This window comes from Ovis aries, chromosome 17, assembly GCF_016772045.2.
Source record: "Ovis aries strain OAR_USU_Benz2616 breed Rambouillet chromosome 17, ARS-UI_Ramb_v3.0, whole genome shotgun sequence".
Classification (NCBI taxonomy): Eukaryota; Metazoa; Chordata; class Mammalia; order Artiodactyla; family Bovidae; genus Ovis; species Ovis aries.
The window spans coordinates 65,270,311-65,292,157 of NC_056070.1; the positions used below are offsets into that span (position 1 = coordinate 65,270,311).

The 21,847-nt window shown below is 49.5% G+C and overlaps 2 protein-coding genes across 5 annotated transcripts in view; one reads left to right on the forward strand and one right to left on the reverse strand.

Annotated features, from left to right (window-relative positions):
• The window catches only part of SGSM1 (small G protein signaling modulator 1), a 76,064-nt gene extending 69,674 nt beyond the window's left edge, over positions 1–6,390 (forward strand). For all 4 annotated transcript variants that reach the window (XM_042234738.1, XM_027956666.2, XM_027956667.2 and 1 more), the window contains 2 exons: positions 1,394–1,561; positions 4,232–6,390. In XM_042234738.1, coding sequence (XP_042090672.1) covers positions 1,394–1,561; positions 4,232–4,320 — 257 coding nt within the window. In that variant the 3' untranslated portion in view covers positions 4,321–6,390. The remainder of the gene's footprint in view (positions 1–1,393; positions 1,562–4,231) is intronic.
• A 3,479-nt stretch (positions 6,391–9,869) lies between these two features.
• LHFPL7 (LHFPL tetraspan subfamily member 7) lies at positions 9,870–20,875 on the reverse strand. The gene is made up of 4 exons (XM_015101693.4): positions 20,811–20,875; positions 16,215–16,432; positions 13,251–13,389; positions 9,870–11,101 (listed from the first exon to the last, which is right to left on the reverse strand). Exons 2-4 carry the CDS (start codon positions 16,413–16,415, stop codon positions 10,839–10,841), a joined length of 603 nt encoding a protein of 200 aa, XP_014957179.2. The 5' UTR covers positions 16,416–16,432; positions 20,811–20,875; the 3' UTR covers positions 9,870–10,838.
• Positions 20,876–21,847: the final 972 nt, after the last annotated feature.

Genomic DNA, 21,847 nt, shown 5'->3' on the forward strand with positions numbered 1-21,847 from the left:
GCCCAGTTCCCTATCATTCTGTTAAGCGGCTTATCAGAGGCCAAGAACTCTGAAGCCCGTGGAGTATCTTTCCCATGTGACTGAGAAATGATGTCTGACACAGTGCATTGCTATCATACCAATTTGGGATAATGCTGGTAATAATATTTAACCTCTGTGCATACATATGTGCGCAATTGTCCAGTCGTGTCCAACTCTCTGTGACCCCAGGGACTGTAGCCCACCAGGCTCCTCTGTCCACGGGATTTTCCCAGCAAGAATACTGGAGTGGGGTGCCATTTCCTCCTCTAGGGGATTTTCCTGACCCAGGGATCCAACCCGGGTCTCCTGAGTCTCCTGCATTGGCAGACTGATTCTTTATCACTGAGCCACCTGGGAATCCCCTAACCTGTATAAAAGTGTTTATTAAGGGCCAGGCAATGTGCTGAGCCATTTCTATGTATTATTTCCTCAGCCCTTTATTTTTTAAAAATATTTATTTCTGTATCTGTTTATATGACTGTTTTGAGTCTTAGTTGCGACACGTGGGATCTTTTGTTGCAGTGCGCAGGCTCCTCATTGCAGTGCAAGAGCTTGTGGGATCTTAGTTCCCCAAACAGGGGTTGAATCTGTGTCCCCTGCATCGCAAAGCAGACTCCTAACCACTAGGCCACCAGGAAAGTCTCTTCAGTCCTTTATTACTACTGGTATCACACCATGCGAAGTTCCCTGGTGACTCAGTGGTAAAGAATCTGCCTATCGATGCTGGAGACTCAGGTCTGATTCCTGGGTCGGGAAGACTCCCCTGGAGAAAGAGCTGGCAACCTCCGCCACGAACATCACCACGCTTTCAGATGTGGAAAAGGAAGGGCTCATGGAGGGGAAGTAACTGGCCCAAGGTCACCTTGCTCATAAGCGATGGAGCCAGGATTCAGACTGATTTTTATTGGACACAGGAAGCCTTACTCTTCATCCTTACTCTGTCATCTCTCTTTACTAGACCCAGAAGCAGCAGCCGACTCTGCCTGGGTGCAGGGGGAAGGGGAGGTACCCCTCGGGTGCTCGAGGAGCTGGAGGGTGCAGGCAGAGAGCAGGACACCGGCCCAGGGTCAGGGCAGGGACAGATCAAGGAAAACTAAATCTGCACATGCGCAGCTCTTCCACTCACAGGGTATCGGAGCTGGAAACATGCAACCCCCCTAGTGTGCCCAGCCTATTCCACAGAAAGGGGAAACTGAGGCTGCTGTCAAATGACAGTGCCCAGGTCTCCCACGTCCTGGCCTGAGCTCTGTCTGCTGCCCCAGGACAGAAGCACAGAGCACGGCTGGCCTGGGCCCCTTCTCGAGGGAGGGCAGCGCTGTGAGCTCCGTGGGGGACTCTCCCTGGGCATGCGTGTCTGTTGGTGTCTTGGCAGAACTCATCTATGACGACGTCTTCTCCGTCTGGGAGACCATCTGGGCAGCCAAACACGTCTCATCCGCCCACTACGTCCTGTTCATCGCGCTGGCGCTGGTGGAGGTCTACCGTGACATCATCTTGGAGAACAACATGGATTTCACAGACATCATCAAATTTTTTAACGGTACCCACATAATCAGGGTCTCATCCGAAGGGGGCAGGCTTCTGGAGGGCCCCTTCCTGGGTCCTGGAGAGGGATGGATGCAGAGTCCCTGAGATTGATTCAAGATGAAGGGGACAGAGGAGGCTTCTGCCCACCTCCGGTGGCTATTTCCCAGTGGATGAGTTGACATCTTGTAATGCTGAGTGCTCCACGTGTGTTTCTCTCAGGGATCTGGCCGAAGGGGCCTAGGTGTTGACATCAGGCTCAGGGGCCGATCTTGTCTCTGCTGGGAGCGAGCTGTGCCATAGACATGTCGCTTCCCCTTTCTCTAAACATCTGCTTCCTCACCTGGGAACAGGACGGAGGGTGTCTGCTTCAGAGGGCTGACGTGTGGAGGGAAAGCAGACACAGGAAGGTGGCATGAAAAAGGCACAGTCTTGCCACCCGGGAGGTGTGTGACCTTGGGCAAGTGACTTCACATCTCCGGGCTTCAGATTCCTTGGGAATAAAATGGTACTGACACCTCCATCACAGAGATGTCAGGAGGATTAAATGAGACCACAGGGATGTCAGGGCCATCAGTCACGTGGCACTTGGCTCACAACTGTTGCTTTGAATAGAAGCTGTTAAAAAAAAAAAAAAGAAGCTGTTGCTATTATCACTATTAAAACATCTCCTTAAACTAAAGAAGGTTTTGGATAAAGCAAAAAAAAGAAAAAAGCCACCAGTGATGACCTTACACTGGAAACACTGTTAGTTATTATTATTAATATATTTTATATTTAAATAATATATCATAATTAAAATTATTATTAGAAAAAATTTCAAAGATAGTACAGAGAGTTTCCTGTACCTGTAACGCAGCAGCTGCTAATATTAATATGTTACCTGATCCTCATACATGTATCACAACAAAGAAATTAATGCTGATATAGTACTATCAACTAAACTAGACTTACTTGATTTCATTTGGTTTTTAACCAATGTCCTTTTTCTGCTCTAGGATCCGACCCAGAAAACCATGTTGCACTTAACAGGTTCATTTAAAAATGTTTATTTTTTCATTCCGTCTTTTCCAAACTTATGTATATGGTGGCTAAGCTATAGAGAATCTACCTGCCAATGCAGGAGACACCCAGAGACAATCCCTGGGTCGGGAAGATCCCCTCAAGAAGGAAATGGCAACCCACTCCAGTATTCTTGCCTGGGAAATCCCATGGACAGAGAAGCCTGGTGGGCTGCAGTCCATGGGGTTGCAAAGAGCTGGACACGACTTAGCGACTAAACAACAACCATCACAGAATCCAGTTGCATCTAGGCTTTTTTCCACTTGATATTTTTAAAACCATTTTCCATATAATAATTTTTGAGAAAGCAGAATATACCTCAAGCACCTGTTCATAACTTACTGAACCATCCTTTCTAGTTTAACATCTACATTGGTTTTGGTTTGAGGTTGTACCTGAAAACTCAAAGTAATTCATATCTTAGCGTGGAGGTTCTCAAACTTTCTTAGTTCATAGCGCCTCTAGCATCTCTGTGAAATTTTCATGGCATCCCAGACTATTCAGTGACTATTGAATAATTAAGTCCAAACCACCTAATAAGTATATCTATCCTAACAACTTAGTAGCCATTTGAAAAAATAGCACATGGAAGTCAAAAGAAAAAAATATGTTTTATACGTGAGTCTGAGTGAACTCTGGGAGTTGGTGATGGACAGGGAGGCCTGGCATGCTGCGATTCATGGGGTCGCAAAGAGTCGGACACGACTGAGCGACTGAACTGAACTGAACTGAACTGAACTGATCTGATATTTAAACAAGTAGTTTCTAATGGGTGTGCTCACCTGTTGGACTTTGCCCAACTGCTCAGATTTTGGAACCAGTTTGAACTCACCGCCTTCACTTCCTTTTCCACAGTGATTTTACATGATACTTTTATCATGGCGACTGCTTGCTGAAAACTTGGTTTTTTTGCAAAGCTTTAAAGCCATTGATAGGAGCGCAAATTGCAAACTCACTCACTCCCGTTAGCAGTTTATGCGGTGTTCAACACATGTGGAGGATCGCTGTATTTCCCCCCAAACTGCCATGAGTTCACAGTGGGACTCTCGGCACCCAATTTGGGAACCATGGTCTTAGTGTCTTTCTCTCCTACTGGGTGATTTCTTTATGACAAATGTCTAAATTTAGGATTTTTATTTTTCAAAGAGCTGATCATTGAGTGTTATTCCTGACAAAAATGGCTATTTGTGCTTTCTCCCCTCCCCTTCCCATCTCCTCCTGTTGCTTCCTTTCCTCTCTGCTTTGAAGCATCCACCGTGTGCCCAACATTGCTTTCTTAAAAGGTGCCCAGTCATTGTGTCTGTAGGAGGATGGTGAGAAGACCGAACATTTTTTAAACACACACAGACACACAGTTTTTAAACAAACACACTTCATCCCGTTTGATCTCACAGTAACCTCGTGAAGTAGGTGCTGTTATGGTTCCCATTTCACAGATGAGGAAACTGAGATCTGGAGTCACAGGCCGTCCCCAAAGTCTGTGCTTCCAGAGCCACTCTGGGGGTGATGCCAGTTGATGATGGGGATGGGGGTGCCCCAGAGACCTCTCAGGGTCTCTGCTGGAAGTGTGGCCCAAGGATAGACAAAGAGAAGGCTCATGTGATTCTGCCTTCCGCTCTTGCAGAGATGGCCGAGCGACACAACACAAAACAGGTCCTGAAGCTGGCCCGGGACCTCGTGTACAAGGTGCAGACCCTGATTGAGAACAAGTGAGGGCCGCGTCACCGCCCACCCACCCGCCTGTCCCGCCTGCTTCTCCTCCCAGCCGCCCGGGGAGCGAGGTCCTGACGTCTGTTCCCGAGCATGGACTTCTGTGCAAAGAGAAATCACCCCAACTTTGGCCGCTGGGCAGGTGGGGTGGAGGGGTTGCCCCTGCGGTTCAGCCTTACGTTTTCTTGTTTGACCAAAGATCGCCCAAGCCTGGGATTTCTCCCTGGCGGGAGTTGGGGGTTGTTGGTGGGCAGAGGAGCATCTCTGTTCGTGGTCTCCAGCAAGGTCTCCTCCCCTTTCGCTCCCATCCCTCCAAGCTGTCTTGTCCGATGAGACTTGGGTTGGGAACTTTTCGGAAACGGGTATAGGAGAGGTCTGGGGCTGCCTCTGAGCTCTGAAGGGGCCTTTGGAGATGTTCCAGAGTGTGGCTGGGAGCAGATCACTGCTCTGCTGCTCAATTCTTCTATGAAGGATGCTGCCCTGTGCCCTCAACCCTGTCGGGGGTTGAGCAGCATCTCTGGCCTCTCCCTGCTAGATGCCAGTAGCGCCCTCCGCCCCCCGGGCCCCACCCCCCCCCCCCACCTTATGACATCCAGAACTTCTCCAGACATTGCCAGGTAGCCCCCCGTTTGAGAGCCACTGGCTTGGAGGAGGGACTGCAAGTGTTTCTCCCTTCCCACTTTCTTTGTATCTGAGCCACCTGTGTCCTGAGACTCCCCCATTCAGAAAAGGCACATGGGGTCCTCTGCACATCTCTCCTGGGAGCGGGGATTTCAGTTGTGTTTTCTCATCTTTTCCTCCTCACCCTGGCCCTGGGAGAGACTTTTTTCTTCTTTCAACAAAAGGCTGTGAGAAGGGTCTGTAAGCTTGAGACAGGCCTCTTTATGGTCCTGCTCAGAGCCCTTGCTCCGGGCAGGGCAGAGCCCACATCCCCTTCCTCTCATCCTGGGGAGGACCTCGCCTCTCCTTCCTACATTGGGTCCGGAGTTCCAGAAGCTTGGAAGGTGTGTGTTGGTGCAAGCCACTTGTTCAAGGAGGCTGGCATTTCCTTAAGTGCCCTTGCTTACTCAGGACAAAGGGAAGAGAAGAGGACAGAGGTTGGCCAGGGTAGGGTGTGGCGGGTATTCTCCTTGGGGGAAAAAAAAAAATGAGCTAATGAACTGGCATCCGGGTCACAGCCCAGCCTGGAAATGGTCCCCTCCGTGTCTTCACACAAAGGGTCACCAACCCCCTAAACAGACCCTAGGTGAGCTAGTTTACCCTGCCTACATGTCCTCCCGGGAGAGCAATCGTGCCAGCCCTTCTCTGCTTCAGAGAACGGACCAGAGTCAGGAGAAACAGAGAGAGTCCCAGAAGGATGCTCTTCCCAAGAATGGCAGGTAGGATTTTGAAGAGGAGAGGAGACTCATCAAGCACACTGAAACCTTGACAGAGAGGCCGCATCAGTCCTCCCATCCTGAGCAAACCAGGAAGGGGAGCAGTCCCTGCCTGGCGTGCTTGTGAAGGCGCTTCCCTTGGACCCAGCACTTTCGGCTGCATCAGAACTTCCTCCCAAGTGGGGTGTCCTGGGTGGGATGGATGAGAGATGGACCTCGCTTCCGAAGAGCGCTCTGTGCAAGTTTCTTCTCCCCGCTCTGGCCCTCTGCCTTCCCGAGACGGGTGATCATGTATGAAATTTCCCTCTAGATAAGAGTTTTATTTTGCCATTCAACTCTTCACTACAGAGGATGTTATTTTAGCAAGACCCAGGTCCTAGACCTTCCGATTCGTATTTATTTTTTGACAGACTGGTCTGAAAGTACAGCACAAGATGTCTTCTCTGCCTTCTCTCGTGGTGTTCCAGAGAACGTCGTGGTTGTGATTTGAAACAATGCTTATTTATTTGGCTTACTGTGTTTGTTTGGGTCTCTGTACGTTGTGTGTGTGTCCTTGCGTCCCCGAATCAAATGCGTGGGAGTCGTTTTATCTATGGAGTGCTCACCTTTTCTCAGTGTTGCCAACATATCTTATTACTGTTTACTGAAGAGTCGTGTCTATATAGAGAGAAAATATATATAAACAGAATTGTGTGAACCTGGGTTATTTCTTGCCTCTGTGTTTGGGGATTTTCTCTTTGATTTGAAAGAAAGAAATGTTTGCTGCTGAAGAGTGCGTCCTCATACCCCAGTTGACCCAGACCCGGAGAGGGACAGATTCTCACGCTAGCTGCCTGGTCTGTCCCCAGAAAGTTCAAGGCTGGTGAAACTGGTCTCATCCTCTGTATCAGTTAGTTGTTACCACAAGTGACACTGTGTAACAAACCATGCCAAATCTTAGTGGCTTCAGACAGCCATTTATTTAGCTTGGGATGATTCGTTCTTAACATTTATTTATTCATTCATGTATGTGCAGCGCGTGGGACCTTCCGTTGCGGTGCTGCACCCTTCTTTAGCTGCAGCCTGGGGAACTCTTAGTTGCAGCACGTGGGGTCTGGTTCCCCAACTAGGGACTGAACCTGAGCCCTCTGCACGGGGAGCTCCTTGTAGCCTCGAGCACGTGGATGCTGTCTGTCACCATGCCTTCACCTGAATGATGCTGTTCCCGGTTAGGACAACATGCTGGGTTTAGGCCCCTCTGGCTGCTCCACCATTTCCCTTCTAAACCATACTCTCGTTTCTTTGCACCTCAAGCTTTCCGCTTGGCATCTGGGAGAGTCCATGGGGACAGTTGAGAAGCACTTCCGCAAAGAGCTGAGGAGGTTGCAACCATCCCATTTCAGAAGGGCCAGTGTCCATGTGTGCCATCCTGTTCCATCTTCCCCCTCCTCTCCCAGGCCTGAGGTTCCAGCAGCCTGGCAGAGAAGGGAGGTGAGGGTGCTGCTAAGGGGAGGGGGAGGAACTAGTTTAGATCTCTTCTCTTTTTTCAAACAGATACTCAAGTTTGAGAGACATTAGATCCATCAATCAATGAGTCTTCTCCCCAAGTTTTATGACAGCTTCTTCCAAACCCAAGTCACCTGCCATCCCCCTTTATGATTTGCCCCATATCTGTGTGCTATTGTATCTTAACTAGTTTTCTTTAAATCAACTCAGCTTTAAAAAACACACACACACACACACACACACACACATTTATTTATCTCTTCATTTGGCCATGCTTGGTCTTAGTTGTAGCACGTGGGATCTTTAGTTGCGGCATGTAGGATCTAGTTCCCTGACCCAGGGATCGAACCTGGATTCCCTGCATTGGGAGCATGGAGTCCTAGCCGCTGGACCACCAGGGAGATCCCATAGATCAACTCACTTTTTAAACTTCAAGCTAAGAGCAAGTCAGGATCATTTGCATAAACAGAAGATGGTTGTAGAAATGAATACCACTCTTTTACAAAAGTACTGTTTCCCACCAAAGGCTTTCCTGAAGCCTGCTCTCTCACTGTTGAGAAGAGACGTAATAAGGGTCTGAGAGGTTAAAGGCATATTAGCACCAGAAGAGCTTTCCTTCTTGGAGGACTTCAAGCAGGATTGATGTGGGAATGACTTTCTCACTGCACCAACTAAAATTACATTCTGTATCTTTGTCCACATGTTTAGGATCCTAAGTCTGCCAGCTCCTGGCTATGTGATTTTGGACAAGTGATTTTACCTCTCTGAGCCTTGGTTTTCATTTTTGCAAACTGGTGGTAGGAATTACCCCCTTGGGTGTGGATTCCCTGGTGGCTCAGATAATAAAGAATCCGTCTGCCCATGGGTTTGATCCCTGGGTTGAGAAGATCCCCTGGAGAAGGGGAACAGCTACCCACTCCAGTATTCTTGCCCAGAAAATTCCCTGGACAGAGGAGCCTGGTGGGCTATAGTCTGTGGGGTCACACAGAGTTGGACACGACTGGGTGACTTAACACTTTTACTTTTTTGGCTGTGGATTCAGTCCTGGCCCTCTTCTTTCACTGGGACCCTCTGGCCCTAGCATCACTGGGAACGATTTCCTGGTTGAGACCTCAGTTTCCCTGAGTTCCCATCATCGCTTGCTCAGGTTCTCAGGTGAGACTTTGAAACCTGAGAGGATACAGCTCCTGGAGGAGAAGTGGGGAAGGAATGAGCTCTGAGCCCTCTCGGCTGTGACGGAGCCCCTTGAGACGGATATGGTGAGGCCGTCAGTTCCTGGCAGGAGCAAAGCCCATGCCGACTCTGCAGATTGCGCTGGATTCTGCTGACTCAGGGAAGGGCTCTCGAGGCTCTGTGCTGCTGGCTTTGAAGCCACTGGAATCACTGAGAGCTTGAGCCCAGGACAGGTGTAGACTCTAGAGGGAGTGCAATCAGATCTTCAGAGTCAACCTAGCAGAATTCAGATGACCCTCCGAACCCTGCAGTGCCCTGGAGACTTTCCATTACATCAGGGCGTTAGGCAGGGCTCCTCGGGTATCTTCCTGGCATCCTTTACTCAGACTTGTGGAGCAAGCACAGTGGTTTCCAGCCTCTGTAGAGGCAGGGCTCCTCCAAACAAAGAGCGCCTCTTATTATGAAGGAGAGAAAAATGAGACAGATCCCTCTGTCTCTTGTCAAATAAAGATGGTGTCTGTGAAAATGCTTCTGCTTCATAGGCTGAAGAATCGCTCCCTTTGGCACTGCTGAAATTGTTGAGAGAGAAAATGAAAGGGAACTTGCCCTGCGGTCCAATGGTTAGGATGCCACACTGCCCGAGGGCCCAGGTTGAATCCCTGGTCAAGGAACTAAGATCCTCCTAGCCACGCTGCATGGTCAAGAGAGGTGATTAAGGAATTTGGATGGCAGGGGACTGTTGTAAGGTTATTATACAGAGGAGGCCGCTCATCTCAAGCGCAGGTGGGTGACCTGAGGCTGTTTGGGCTTCTTCTTGTTAGCATCTATCTGCTTGCTGCTTTTTGCACTGGGGATGCTGCTTAGGGTTCCTGAAATCTTCCCACTCAAGCTTGACCTTCATCAACGTGCTTCCGATGACACTTGAAACATACCAGGGGTCTTCGGGTCCATCTGCACACCATGGGGCGGCTTCCTAGGGTTTCTATTACCTTATTCCGTTATTCTGTGACTTTTTAAAAGTAATTATAGTCCTTATTTTCTGAGAGGTGAATGCAGGCTGCATTCTCAGTGGCCGATGTGTTTTTCAAAGTTATAGAATTGCTGTAATAATATAGTACTGTTGTTTACCGATGGTCTTAGTTGAATGCTTAAAGCCAAAAGAGCTTGATGAGCTGGGTCAGGGCAGAGACATCATTCTGCCTCCATCACAGAGTCTGACAGCCCTGGATTCAAATCCCAGCTCTGCCACCAATCAGCTGTGTGACTTTGGGCGAGTGACCCTGTCTGAGGTACAGTCTTCACTTCTGTGAAATGAGGATAACAGTTTTCCCTGGATTGGGCAAAAGTCACCAGCTCTGGGAAACTATATCACCTACATTATAACTATGGCCTTCTAGTCTAGATTGCTGACAGCCTGGAGCTGCCTGTCACCACGTGTCCTGCGGGTAGGGGAGCAGCGTGGCTGGATCCAGGCAGTCAAGTGAAATCCTTAGCGCTCCATCTGTGTCCCATCTCACGGCTCTGCTCTCCTCCATGCTGGTTTATACAGGTCCCAGGCCCGTCTCTGAACCAGTCACTCCGACCATTCCTGATTGGCTAAAAGTTCTCATTTGTCCATCTTAAAGCCTGGAGCAGTCAGAAAGTGACTGAGGGTCACATCCAAAGGGAGGATTAAGGTGCTGCTCCCAAAGCAGGGCACTGGGTCATGATCAGCAAAGGTAAGAGGCTGACTCCAGCACCCCGTGGCAGAGAGAGCAGTGTGGAGCTGTGAAGAGACTGACTGTGGGGCTCAGAAGTCAGCATGGCCAGAGGGAGAGGTGCGGGGTCAGGTGGGTGACAAGAAAGAAGCCAAAGAGAGAGGTCGGGACTGGATCTCAAGGGGCCTCGTGTGCCCCAAGTGACGGTGAGGTTTCACATCAGTGGGGTTATTTGCATGAAGGGGTGAGACAGGTCCTTAACGCCTGACCCCACTCCCCGCCAAATCCCCACCCCAACACTGGACCAGCTCTCATTTATAAGGAGATGTTCTTATTGATGGGAAATGAATACTTTCCAGATTCACCAAGAGGAGGAGTTACAGAAAGGGAGGGGAGAGAGAATATCCACATACCCGTTAAAAGGTGTAGTATCTGAGTGACAAGGATCCAGAATTGCTCCCAGGCACTTTTCATGAAGAGCTTTATGCTCAGCACAATCCTCCTGTGGGGTCAGGATTACAATAATAATAGCTAAAGTTTGCCTAACATATCCTAAGGGCTTTATTTATACACAGCATCTTAATTCTCGTAACTGCCCTCCGAGGTAGGCATTATTTCAACCCCCTGCCCCACCCCATTTTATAGAAGTTATACACTGAGGTCCAGAGAGATGAGGCAATTTGCCTGAGGCCACACGACAAGCAAGCAGCAGAGGTGGGATTTGAACCTGGGTGTGTGGTGATTTCATACAGCTCTAGCGTGGGCTCCTTTTGCTCCTCCTGAGATATTTTTATTTGGTCGTTTCTGGCGCAAGGATGACGCTCCCAGTGTCACTGGAGAAGAAGATGGTCCTCCACTGGACCTCGGTCACGTGGGGCCGCCTGATCACAGGCAGGAGGCTGGCCAGGACTGCGCTGAGGATGGCGGTCACATAGCCCCAGCCTAGCTGGTACTGACCACCGTGGTACATGGAGGAGGCTACGCAGGCTTCCTTGGCGAACGGCGAGGCCAAGCTGACGGGGAAAACCAGCAAGCCCACGATGGTGGCGATGGCTAGAGGCAGCAGGAAGGAAAGCCGGTGTGTCGGTCATGGGGCTCTGGGCTGACCTTCCATCCCAGTCCTCCCATCCACTCACTTGTCATCCATCAGCCATTCACTTACTCATTGGCTCATCTATCTTTGTATCCACCTATCACTCAAGTACCTTCCACCTGTCTGTCCACCTACTTACCCATCCTTTCAGCCATATTCTAATCCACTCAGGCTCTCCATTCCTCTGTCTACCTATCCATTCACTCATCCAACCATCTGTCCAACCACCCACTTAGCCACCTGCCCCCCACGAAACCCCCATCCATCCATTCCTCCACCACTTTCCCCATCCATCTAGCCATTCATCCACCTGTTCAGTAATACATCTACTGATCCATCCATCCATCAGCTCATCCACCTACTTACACACCCCACTCCACGCATCCACCAACCCACCCATCCGTCCATGTATTCATTCCTCAAAACTGTAAGGGGCTCTGTGGAAAGCACTAGTGATACTAAGCAAATGAATCAGACACCTCCTCACTTTGGAGGCAGTCCCAGCGCAGGAGAGTCACATGACCTCCAACCCCTCTTCAGCCACACTTGTCCACTTGGAGTTCCTTGACTGTGCCTTGCTCTCTCGTCTCTCTACGCCTTTGGCCCCTGATGTTCCCATTACCCGAAACGCCCTTCCACATTTGGTTAACTTCCCACTCATCCTTCCAGATTCATCTCAGTGACGCCTCCTTCAGGAAGCCTTCCTTAACACCCCCTCCAAACACTGAGTCAGGTACCTCTTGGAGTTTTTCCTTGCATCCTGTGCTCATCTTATTGTGCCAAATATCCACCGAGTTATAACTGCCACCCCCACTAGACTCTGTGCAAGCTGACGACAAGGACTGTGTCTCCATTCATTGACCCGACAAATATCTAGTGAACTCTGTGTGCGGAGCACTGCGTCAGATGCTGGTGATGTCAAGGCAGACGTGTCCTTGACCCCACAGAGCTGATGTTCTCATGGAGAGAGATGCACAACAATCAGCTAGGCAGATGAGATATTTCAGGCTACGAAAACAGACAGCAAGGCAAGAGGAAGGAGACTCTAAGGAGAGGGGAGCTCCTGATCTTGAGGTCATGGGAGACCCCACCGAGAGAGGTATTTGAGCAGTGCCCTTCATAAAGTGGGAGGAGCAAGCTGTGAAGATCTGAGAAGAGAACATTCCAGGCAGAGGGAACAAGCTTGGTGCTTATGAGCAACAGAAAGCAAGCCAGTGTGCTCAGTACGTGCTGAGCCTGGCAAAGCCAGTTAAGAGATGAGGTCAGTGAAGGAATAAGGGCCTCCTCAGTGGAGCCTCATCGCTAACTGGAAGTCATTGACATGGTGGCTTGATCTGATTTCAGTTTTAACAGGTCTCACTTGGCAAACAGAATCTAGGGGACAAGGGTGGCAGCAGAGAGATGCGTGAGGTGGTCACCTCTAATCCAGGTGGGAAATGGTGGAGAATTAATTGGATGAGGGTTACCACCAAGACCAGAGCTAGATCATCCAAAGCTGATGTGTGGATTAGAGAAAAGCAATCCTCTGGGCTTGGGGGCTTTCGAGGTGGCTCAGTGATAAATGATCTACCTGCCAAGCAGGAGATATGGGTTTGATCCCTGGATTGGGAAGGTCCCATGGAGAAGGAAATGGCAACCTACTCCAGTATTCTTCCCTGGAGAATTCCATGGGCGGGGTACAGCCCATGGGGTCACAGAACCGTAGGACAAAACTTAGCGACTAAACAACAGAAATAACAATAATTCTTCTGAGCAAACGCAGCTCTCAGCCCTCTCAGCCTCAGCCGGATGCCCTTGTGCAGTGCACAACCTGCCCAACTGTATATGCTGGTCCTGGTAAAAACGATGCAAAGTGGATGCCCAGGAGAGAAACAAAGGAGGAAAACTTTTAGGACTGGGGTTGGATAAGGGCAAGAGAGGGTGATGTTAAGGATACCATTCCCTGCCCCCAATTTCTGGCTTGTTAAAGGATCAGGAATAGTCTGCAGTTGTACGGTTTAACTCTGAGATTCAACTGGGAGGCAAGTCTCTGCTTACAGGCTCGCTCATTCATTCACGCATTCATTCCAAAAACATGTCTGGAACACTTATATGTGACACCAAATTTACCTGCTGCAGCTTGTACCCCTGGCACTGAACCACTGCCCCTCCGTGGACACAGTCCTTTGGGGGCAAGGGCCCAGGACAGGAGGAGAATTGTACTGAAAGCCAATAGGAGCCAGCCTCCAAGGAGCATTGCAGCTGAAACCTGCCAGGAAGAGAGAGGAGGGACAGTGTCGACTGGGGTGGGGCAGTCATGCACTCCCTCTGCTTAACTGATCAGCTGCTGAGTCCTCAAAACCCCACAAGGTCTATGCTACTATTATCCCTGTTTTGTGGTTGTTATTGTTCAGTCACTAAGTCATGTCTGACTCTTTGCAACCCTATGGACTGTAGCATGCCAGGCTTCCCTGTCCCTCATTATCTCCCTGAGTTTGCTCAAACTCATGTCCATTGAGTCAGTGATACCATCTAACCATCTCATCCTCTGTCGTCCCCTTCTCCTCCTGACCTCAGTCTTTCCCAGCATCAGGGTCTTTTCCAATGAGTCGGCTCTTCACATCAGGTGGCCAAAGTATTGGAGCTTCAGCTTCAGCACCAGTCCTTCTAAAGAATATTCAGAGTTGACTTCCTTTAGGATTGGCTGGTTTAATCTCCTTGCTGCCTAAGACACTCGCAAGAGTCGTCTTCAGCACTACAGCTCAAAAGCATCAATTCTTCAGTGCTCAGCCTTTGTTATGGTCCAACTCTCAAAGCCGTACATGACTACTGGAAAAACCATAGCTTTGACTATATGGACCTTTGGCAGCACAGTGATGTCTCTGCTTTTTAATATGCTATCTAGGTTGTCATAGCTTTCCTTCCAAGGAGCAAGCGTCTTTTAATTTCATGGCTGCGGTCACAGTCCACAGTGATTTTGGAGCCCAAGAAAATAAACCTGTCACTGCTTCCACTTTTTCCCCTTCTATTTGCCATGAAGTGATGGGACTGGATGCCGTGATCTTAGTTTTTCTCATGGTGTTTTAAGCCAGCTTTTTCACTCTCCTTTTTCACCCTCATCAAGAGGCTCTTCTTCACTTTCTGCCATTAAAGTGGTATCATCTGCATATCTGAGGTTGTTGATAATTCTCCTGGCAACCTTGATTCCAGCTTTTGATTGATCCAGCCTTGGCATTTCGAATGATGTACTCTGTATACAACCTTGGTTCCCTGGTGGCTCAGATGGTAAAGTGTTTGCCTGCAATGAGGGAGATGTTCAATCCCTGGGTCGGGAAGATCCCCTGGAGGAGGAAATGGCAACCCACTCCAGTACTCTTGCCTGGAAAATTCCATGGACTGAGGAGCCTGGAAGGCTACAGTCCCTGAGATCTCAAAGAGTCGGACACAACTGAGTGACTTCACTCTGTATACAAGATGTACTTTGTTTTACATATAAACAAACCGGATTATAAGGAGTTGGAGTCATTTGCCTCAGGGCACACAGCTAATTAAACCCTCAGTTCAGTTCAGTTCAGTCGCTCAGTCCGACTCTTTGCGACCCCATGAATCACAGCACGCCAGGCCTCCCTGTCCATCACCATCTCCCGGAGTTCACTCAGACTCACGTCCATCGAGTCCGTGATGCCATCCAGCCATCTCATCCTCAGTTGTCCCCTTCTCCTCCTGCCCCTAATTCCTCCCAGCATCAGAGTCTTTTCCAATGAGTCAACTCTTCGCATGAGGTGGCCAAAGTACTGGAGTTTCAGCTTTAGCATCACTCCTTCCAAAGAAATCCCAGGGTTGATCTCCTTCAGAATGGACTGGTTGGATCTCCTTGCAGTCCAAGGGACTCTCAAGAGTCTTCTCCAACACCACAGTTCAAAAGCATCAATTCTTCTGCGCTCTGCCTTCTTCACAGTCCAACTCTCACATCCATACATGACCACAGGAAAAACCATAACCTTGACTAGACGGACCTTAGTCGGCAAAGTAACGTCTCTGCTTTTGAATATGCTATCTAGGTTGGTCATAACTTTTCTTCCAAGGAGTAAGTGTCTTTTAATTTCATGGCTGCAGTCATCATCTGCAGGGATTTTGGAGCCCAAAAAATAAATTAAGCCCTAGAGATAGAATTAAGACCTGCATTTACCACCTTCCCTGGTAGCTCAGACAGTAAAGCGTCTGCCTACAATGTGGGAGACCCAGATTCGATCCCTGGGTCGGGAAGATCCCCTGGAGAAGGAAATGGCAACCCACTCCAGTACTCTTGCCTGGAAAATCCCATGGACTGAGGACCCTGGTAGGCTACAGTCCATGGGGGTCACAAAGAGTTGGATATGACTGAGTGACTTCACTTCACTTTACCACCTTACCTTCTCTTTACTGAATACCTGCTATAGAGCAGGGTCACCAAGAGAGGCACCTTTGCATTGGTTTTGGAGGCTGTGTAATCTCCCTTAGATGGGCTTCCCAAGTGGCATAGTGGCAAAGAATCCACCTGCAAGAGTCCCTGGGGTCAAAAGGAGTCGGACTGGACTAAGCACGCACACAGTCTTGCTTAGAGGTGCTGAACTGGGAGTCCCAACCCATTGTCCCGATTGTTGAATTGGTAATTCGCATCAAAACAGAGACGTTTGACATCTTAGCCGTGGTTTTCAAACCTAGCGGTGCTTAGAGGGTGACCAGTAGGTGTGTATAGGTTATGCACTGCACAACTCTAGGAGACGCCTTTGGGAGCCATCACAGAAATGCCTATTGATTACAGTAAGTCTCCAGCAGATGGCAGTACAGTGTCCTGAGGAAGGGGCACCATTTCCTAATTCGTATAAAAGCACTGCATGGGTCAGCAGCTGCCTTCAGAATCACCCTAGGTGTTTGCTAAAATTCACATAGCCAGACTCCACCCCACACCTACAGAGTCAGAAGTTGGAAGGGAGGTGGGCAGAACTTGGCCTTTTTTTTTTTTCTTTTTTTTTTTTTTTGCGCTGATGCATTTGAGAATGCCCTGCTCCCGACCCCTCGAAACTACAGTAAATTGACAAGTCCACGTCTCACCTTCCAGGCGAAGTCAGGAATATCATCCAGGGACTGGAAGGTCCCACAGCTCTGGTTCCAGCTGTCACCTTGAGGCCAGGAGCAGTAGGCGAGGACACCGAAGGAGAAGGTGGTGGTCTGGAACCAGGCAGGGGAGACGAGGCTGACGGCCGAGATGCAGGTGAGGGAAAGCCCCAGAGCTGCCCACACAGTGCCCACCATCAGGGCATGTCAGTGACCTAGGAGTCAACAGACAAGGTTTGTGGAAGGAGTAAAACGGGGTCTGGAAAGGATGTCCCCGTTTTTCCCACCAGCCAGCCATCTGGTCCTGTCTTTGGATCCCAGGTCATTAGCCTCGCTTTGGCCTGGGACGCACTGGGAGGTCTTCATAACTGGAGTGGAGCTCCTCCCTAACACATTCTGGAAGTCGAAACTCCAGATTTTGGAATAAACGTTAGTGCTTACACAGACTTTGGCACACAACCAGTCCTCCTGGGAAATGAACATCGCTGGTCCATGCAAGCCCCCTCTCGTGTCTTGCTCATTTATTCGTCTGTTTCTTCATTCATTCACTCTGCCTATCACGCCTTGCACTGTCCCTGAGGCCTGCTTCTACAGAGAGAGAGGGCCTTTCTCAAAATCACACACAGATGTTGGGTTTCTAGCAACCACCCTGCTCATCAGCTGCCTCCTCCCAATCTCTGACCATTATTTAATGTTTATCTTTTTGTTTGGAGGTATTTTTGCAAAACGGATACTGTTCAGTCTGTGTGTATTTTCCATGTGCATAAATGGCATTGCTTTATTGCTGTTTTATGTGTTGTCACAGAGGTCAGGTGGCACCTGGACTCATCCTTAAATGTCTCTAAATCATAGGATGCCAAGAGTTATTTAGTTTTCAATTCTTCTTCAACCCTTCAAGGAGAAAGTTTCTGTAAGAGCTGCAGGGTCTTAAACACCCCCCAGTCATCTGTCAGTCTCCTCTGTTGAAAGACGGGGAGCCTTGAGGAGGCAACGGAGTGTAGTGAGGCTTGGGGGATGAGGTTGGACTTTTCTTCTATTTGTTGTAATGCTTTTATTCTATTTATTAGTTATCTATTTGACATTTAAATTTATGTTAATGAGAACTCGAGTAGCTTTCAAGTTGGGTCTTACCAAAATAATAATAAGAGTGTTGGAGGAGGAGGCTAACGCAGGAAGGTGGTTTGCTAATAGCCAAAGTTGTCATTGATGGTCAGAAGCAAGGTCCAGAAGGGCTGAGGCAGCCCAGGGACACCCAGGGTCAGAAGCCACTGAGCCAACCAAGGACATCGACACGGACCTTCCAGGACCAATGCTCTTCAACCTTGGGTTTCACTTTGGGACCCTAAGCCCAGCCAGCACATTACACTTGGCTAGAGTCCTGGGCTTGGAGGCCAGCCAGTCCCTCTAGCATATCCCAGCTGTGTGACTTGGAGCAAGTTACCCCGTTGCCCTGGGCCTCAGTTTCTCCGGGCCTCAGTTTCTCCATCTGTAAAAGCAGATTCTAAATCCAGGGGGCAGATGGTGTTGGGTTCAATCACTGAGCAGGGCGATGAGGTAGAAAGAAACACACGAACCACCACGCTTCCCCGGGGTGACCTCGGAGAGGTCACCTCATCTCTCTGGAAATGGGGCCATCGGGGTTGTTGTGAAAGTTCTTGGGGGTCAGATGCAGCTGGGTTGCAGGGAGAGGGGGCTGAGCTAAGCCTGAGAAGGGAGGTTGGGGTTAGGTGGCACACACATATTATTCCCAAGCTTAGAAAAACCTCCTGGCAGCCAGCCAGCAAATAAGATGCAGTGCCTTGAAGTGAGGGAGAGTGGGTTTGTTGTGTTGGTTTTTTTTTTTTTCCCTACACTGAAATCAGCCTCAACTTTGGGGTTGGCAGGATCCCGAGAGGGGTGTAATTCCAGCCAGGAAGCTGGGGAGCCCAGAGCAGACTGAGGCCCGCGATTTTGCCTCTCTCTGGCTGCCCCAGTGCCTCTCCAGGCATTTCTGACCTTGAAAAGAGTTTTGTTCTCCAGATAATATGCTCAGTGTCACCTGGGAAAATCACACCAACCATCCAGGTGCCCAGAAACTTAAATGAGGCATTATAACCCGAAACCACATCCGGCCGGGTTCCAATTAGCTGGAATTCACCTAAGGGAAACTTGAAAGGGATTGGATATTTTCTCCTCCAGCTCGGTGCTTTGCTGCTCAAGGCAGTTGACAATTCTTGAGCACTCATCAAGGCCCATTCTAAACCCTTTCAGTGTCTCATTCAGTTTAAGCCTCACGGTTCCCCCATGGTAGGGTAGGTACTACTTTTATCTGAGTTCCCATTTTACAGATGACAAAATGAAGCCTCAGGAAGTGAGCAGTGGACCAGGGTCTCAAACTCAGGGAATGGGGCTGCTGACTCTGAGCCCTAAACCCAGAGTGGTATTAAGGAATTCGTTTAAAGTCAAATACCCCAGCGTTTTTCAGGGACTACCCAGGGTTAAAGTTTGGTCAACCCTCTCCCCTGCTCAGGCCAGGGAGCCTGGATGGGCTCAGGGGAGCCATGCACAGCCGTGGCAGGAGGGGACCTGGGACTTGGGGGTTTAGAGGTGGCTACTAGTGTCTTACTATGTCCTTATAAGTCCCTTCCTCATTCTGGCATCCATGCGTCCTCATCCGTCAATTGGAAGGAGTTGATCATTCATTCATTCAGTCAGCTTTTGTGACCTTCATAGATACAGCAGGGAACAAACATTGTGCCTGCCCTCGAGGAACTTAGGGTTTGGAGGGCAAGACAGGGAAACAAGAGAGAACAGTATGGTCCATCCGTCCATCCACTCAACAAATTTACTGAGTATCTCCTATGTTCTAAGAACTATTCTAGTGCTGGGGATTTAGTAGTGAGGAAAACAGACAAAAACGACTGTCCTCATGGAGCTTACAGTCCCGTAAGAGAGAGAGAAACAATAAGGAAATAAGTCAGCATGTAAGATGCCTGATGTAGGGACTTCTCTAGAGGTCTAGTGCCTTGAGGCCCTGTACTTCCGTTGCTGGGGGCACAGGTTTGATCCCTGGTCAGGGAGCTAGGGTGTCATATGCAGTGGGCAAGGCCAAAACAAAAGGATGCCTGATGTAAATAAGTGCCACAGAGAAAAATGAAGCCAGGAAGGGAGATGGTGAATGAATAGGGAAGGGTCATGGAAACAGGGAGAGAGGGAGGCTTTGTAGGCAATGACAGATCTTTGGCTTTTAATTTCTGAGTTAGATGGGGAGTCTGTGGGTGGTCTTGAGCAGAGGTGGGACATGACTTGCCTCGGTGTTTTAAAAAGGTCAGCTCTGGCTGCTGGGTGGAGAAGAGGCAGAAGAGAGGGCAAGGGAGAAGGAACCAGGAAGCAATTTCAGTGGGTCAGGTGAGAAACAGTCAGTGGGTCAGATAGAGAAGAGACAGGGAGGGCAGGGGCAGATTTGGGATCTGCGTTGAAGGTCAAAGGTAGGTCCAGCCAACTGGATTTGCTTATGGACTGAACTTGGAGTGTGAGGGACAGTGGGGAGGCAAAGATGCCTCCAGGGCTTTTGACCTTGGCACCTGGGACAGGCGAGCTGTCCTTACCTGAGACGGGGAAGCTGCGGGAGGGGCCGGTTTGTTAGGAGAAGGGAAGCTCTCTGAGCGTGGTGAAGTCTGAGATGTGTATTTCACCAAGCCATCAATCAATGGAGGCAAACAGACACAATGTCACACCAAGGGACAGCCCAGGACGCCATTGGGGGCAGGCGCAGAGCAGGGGCCCCTGGGGGCCAGGTGGACATCCAGGCTGGAATCTGAAGACACTCGAGTCAGGGTTGGGGCAGGACGCTGAGCCGCACCCCTTGTCTCATCCTCCCAGCCGCACAGCCTGCTCAGCCCTGGCTGCTCGTGCGTTTCCAGCTCCGGTACAAGTTGGCCGTGTGCACTGGGTCAAACTGTGATGTAATGTAATGACTCCAAGCTTTTGTTTCCCCATTGCAGTGGACTGAATGTTTGTGTGCCTCCTAATTTATATGTTGAAATTCTACCCCCAACGGTGATGCTGGAAAAAGGTGAGCCTTCAGGAGGAGATGAGGTCATGAGGGTGGAGCTTCCATGAGGCTTAGGAAAGAGAGCCCAGAGACCACCCTCGTCCCTTCTGCCACGTGAGAACGTAGCAAGAAGACAGCCATCTGTATATCAGGAAGCGGGCTCTCACTAAACACAAAAATCTCCCTGATGTTGGAATTCCTAGCCTCTGGAACTGACAGAAATAAATTTATGTTGGTTATAAGCCACGTAAGCTATGCCACTTTGTATATAGCAGCCTGGATAGACTAAAACGTCCACCCCCAGAAGGATGGCTACATCCTAGACCAGGGGGACTTAACCTTCTGGAGGTGACGGAGTCCTTTGAAAATATGATTTAAAAGCATGTCTGCATTCTTTATGCAGACCTACTTGTACACACACACACACACACACACACACACACACACACACTACTGTAATTTCAGGGGCTCGTGGACCCTTAAAGCTCATTATAGCTTCCGGACAATACTTTCCTCTCCCCCTAGTCTTGACCTCACCTCCCTTTTCTCTCCAGACTCACCTACTTCAGGTCAAGACCCTCCAGTGTGGCTACTTCTCAGGCTCCAGTTTTGAATGTAAGTCTGTGACTTGGTAACAGGTGTCCTGCCGTTTGAAGGAAACAGGCTGGTGAACAAAGCCCAGGTGTGCGATAAGCTGGCCTGTGTGTGTTTTCCTTCCCAGTTTCTTAAACCGACAACCTGTCTGTCACTGGACTGCTGGCTGGGCTGGGCAAAGAGAGAAAAGCCAGCCTCAAATCAGAATGGGGTGAGGGTGTGGTGTTTCCAGGGCAGCAGAAGGTGTGAATAGGGATTAACCGAGATTAAACGCCAGGTGTTGAAATTCTTGCCATTGTACTCTCTGCCTTTCTGCCTTGGTAATTCTAGTTGAGGGATATTTCTCTGGGATCTGAATATCCACCCTGCGGGCTGTGAACTTCCAGAGAGTAGGTTCTAGATCTGAAAAGCCTTTATCCAGTAGGTGCTTGTCTTGTCTTTTGCTGTAAATGATGGAAGTGCAGCTCCAACCAGCTCAACAAGAAATGAGAAATGTATCGGTTTGCATAACTGAAAATTCTGTGGGACAGCTTCAGGCACAGCTGGCTCCAGGTGAACAAGCAGCGGCCCCCCTCTCTCTTTCTCTCCATCTCTCGGCTCTGTTCCGGCCGAGTTGAGTTTACTCTCAGGGAGATTCTGTCTCACAGTGTTGGTTTCTGGTGCCTCCAGGCTTAGCAACCCTGGAGAAAAGAAAGCTCTTCTTCACACACAGTGGCTGCAATTACTGTGATTAACTCTCACTGGAAGACATGGGTCCCATCCATGAACCGAAGACTGTGGCCAGGGAAATGGGATCCTCTAATGGGCTGGACCTAGGACCTGGGCTCAAGGGTTAGGGGTCGAGGGTGGGAGACTGGGGATGAGAGCAGGTGTGTCCTGACGTCAACCACACTGGAACCACATGAACTAAATAAAGGTGGGCCGTGGGGTGGTTTCTAGGAGGAAAACCAGGTGCTGTGCAGAGGATGGGGAAATGGATGCTGGGCAGGTGAGATGCATTCAT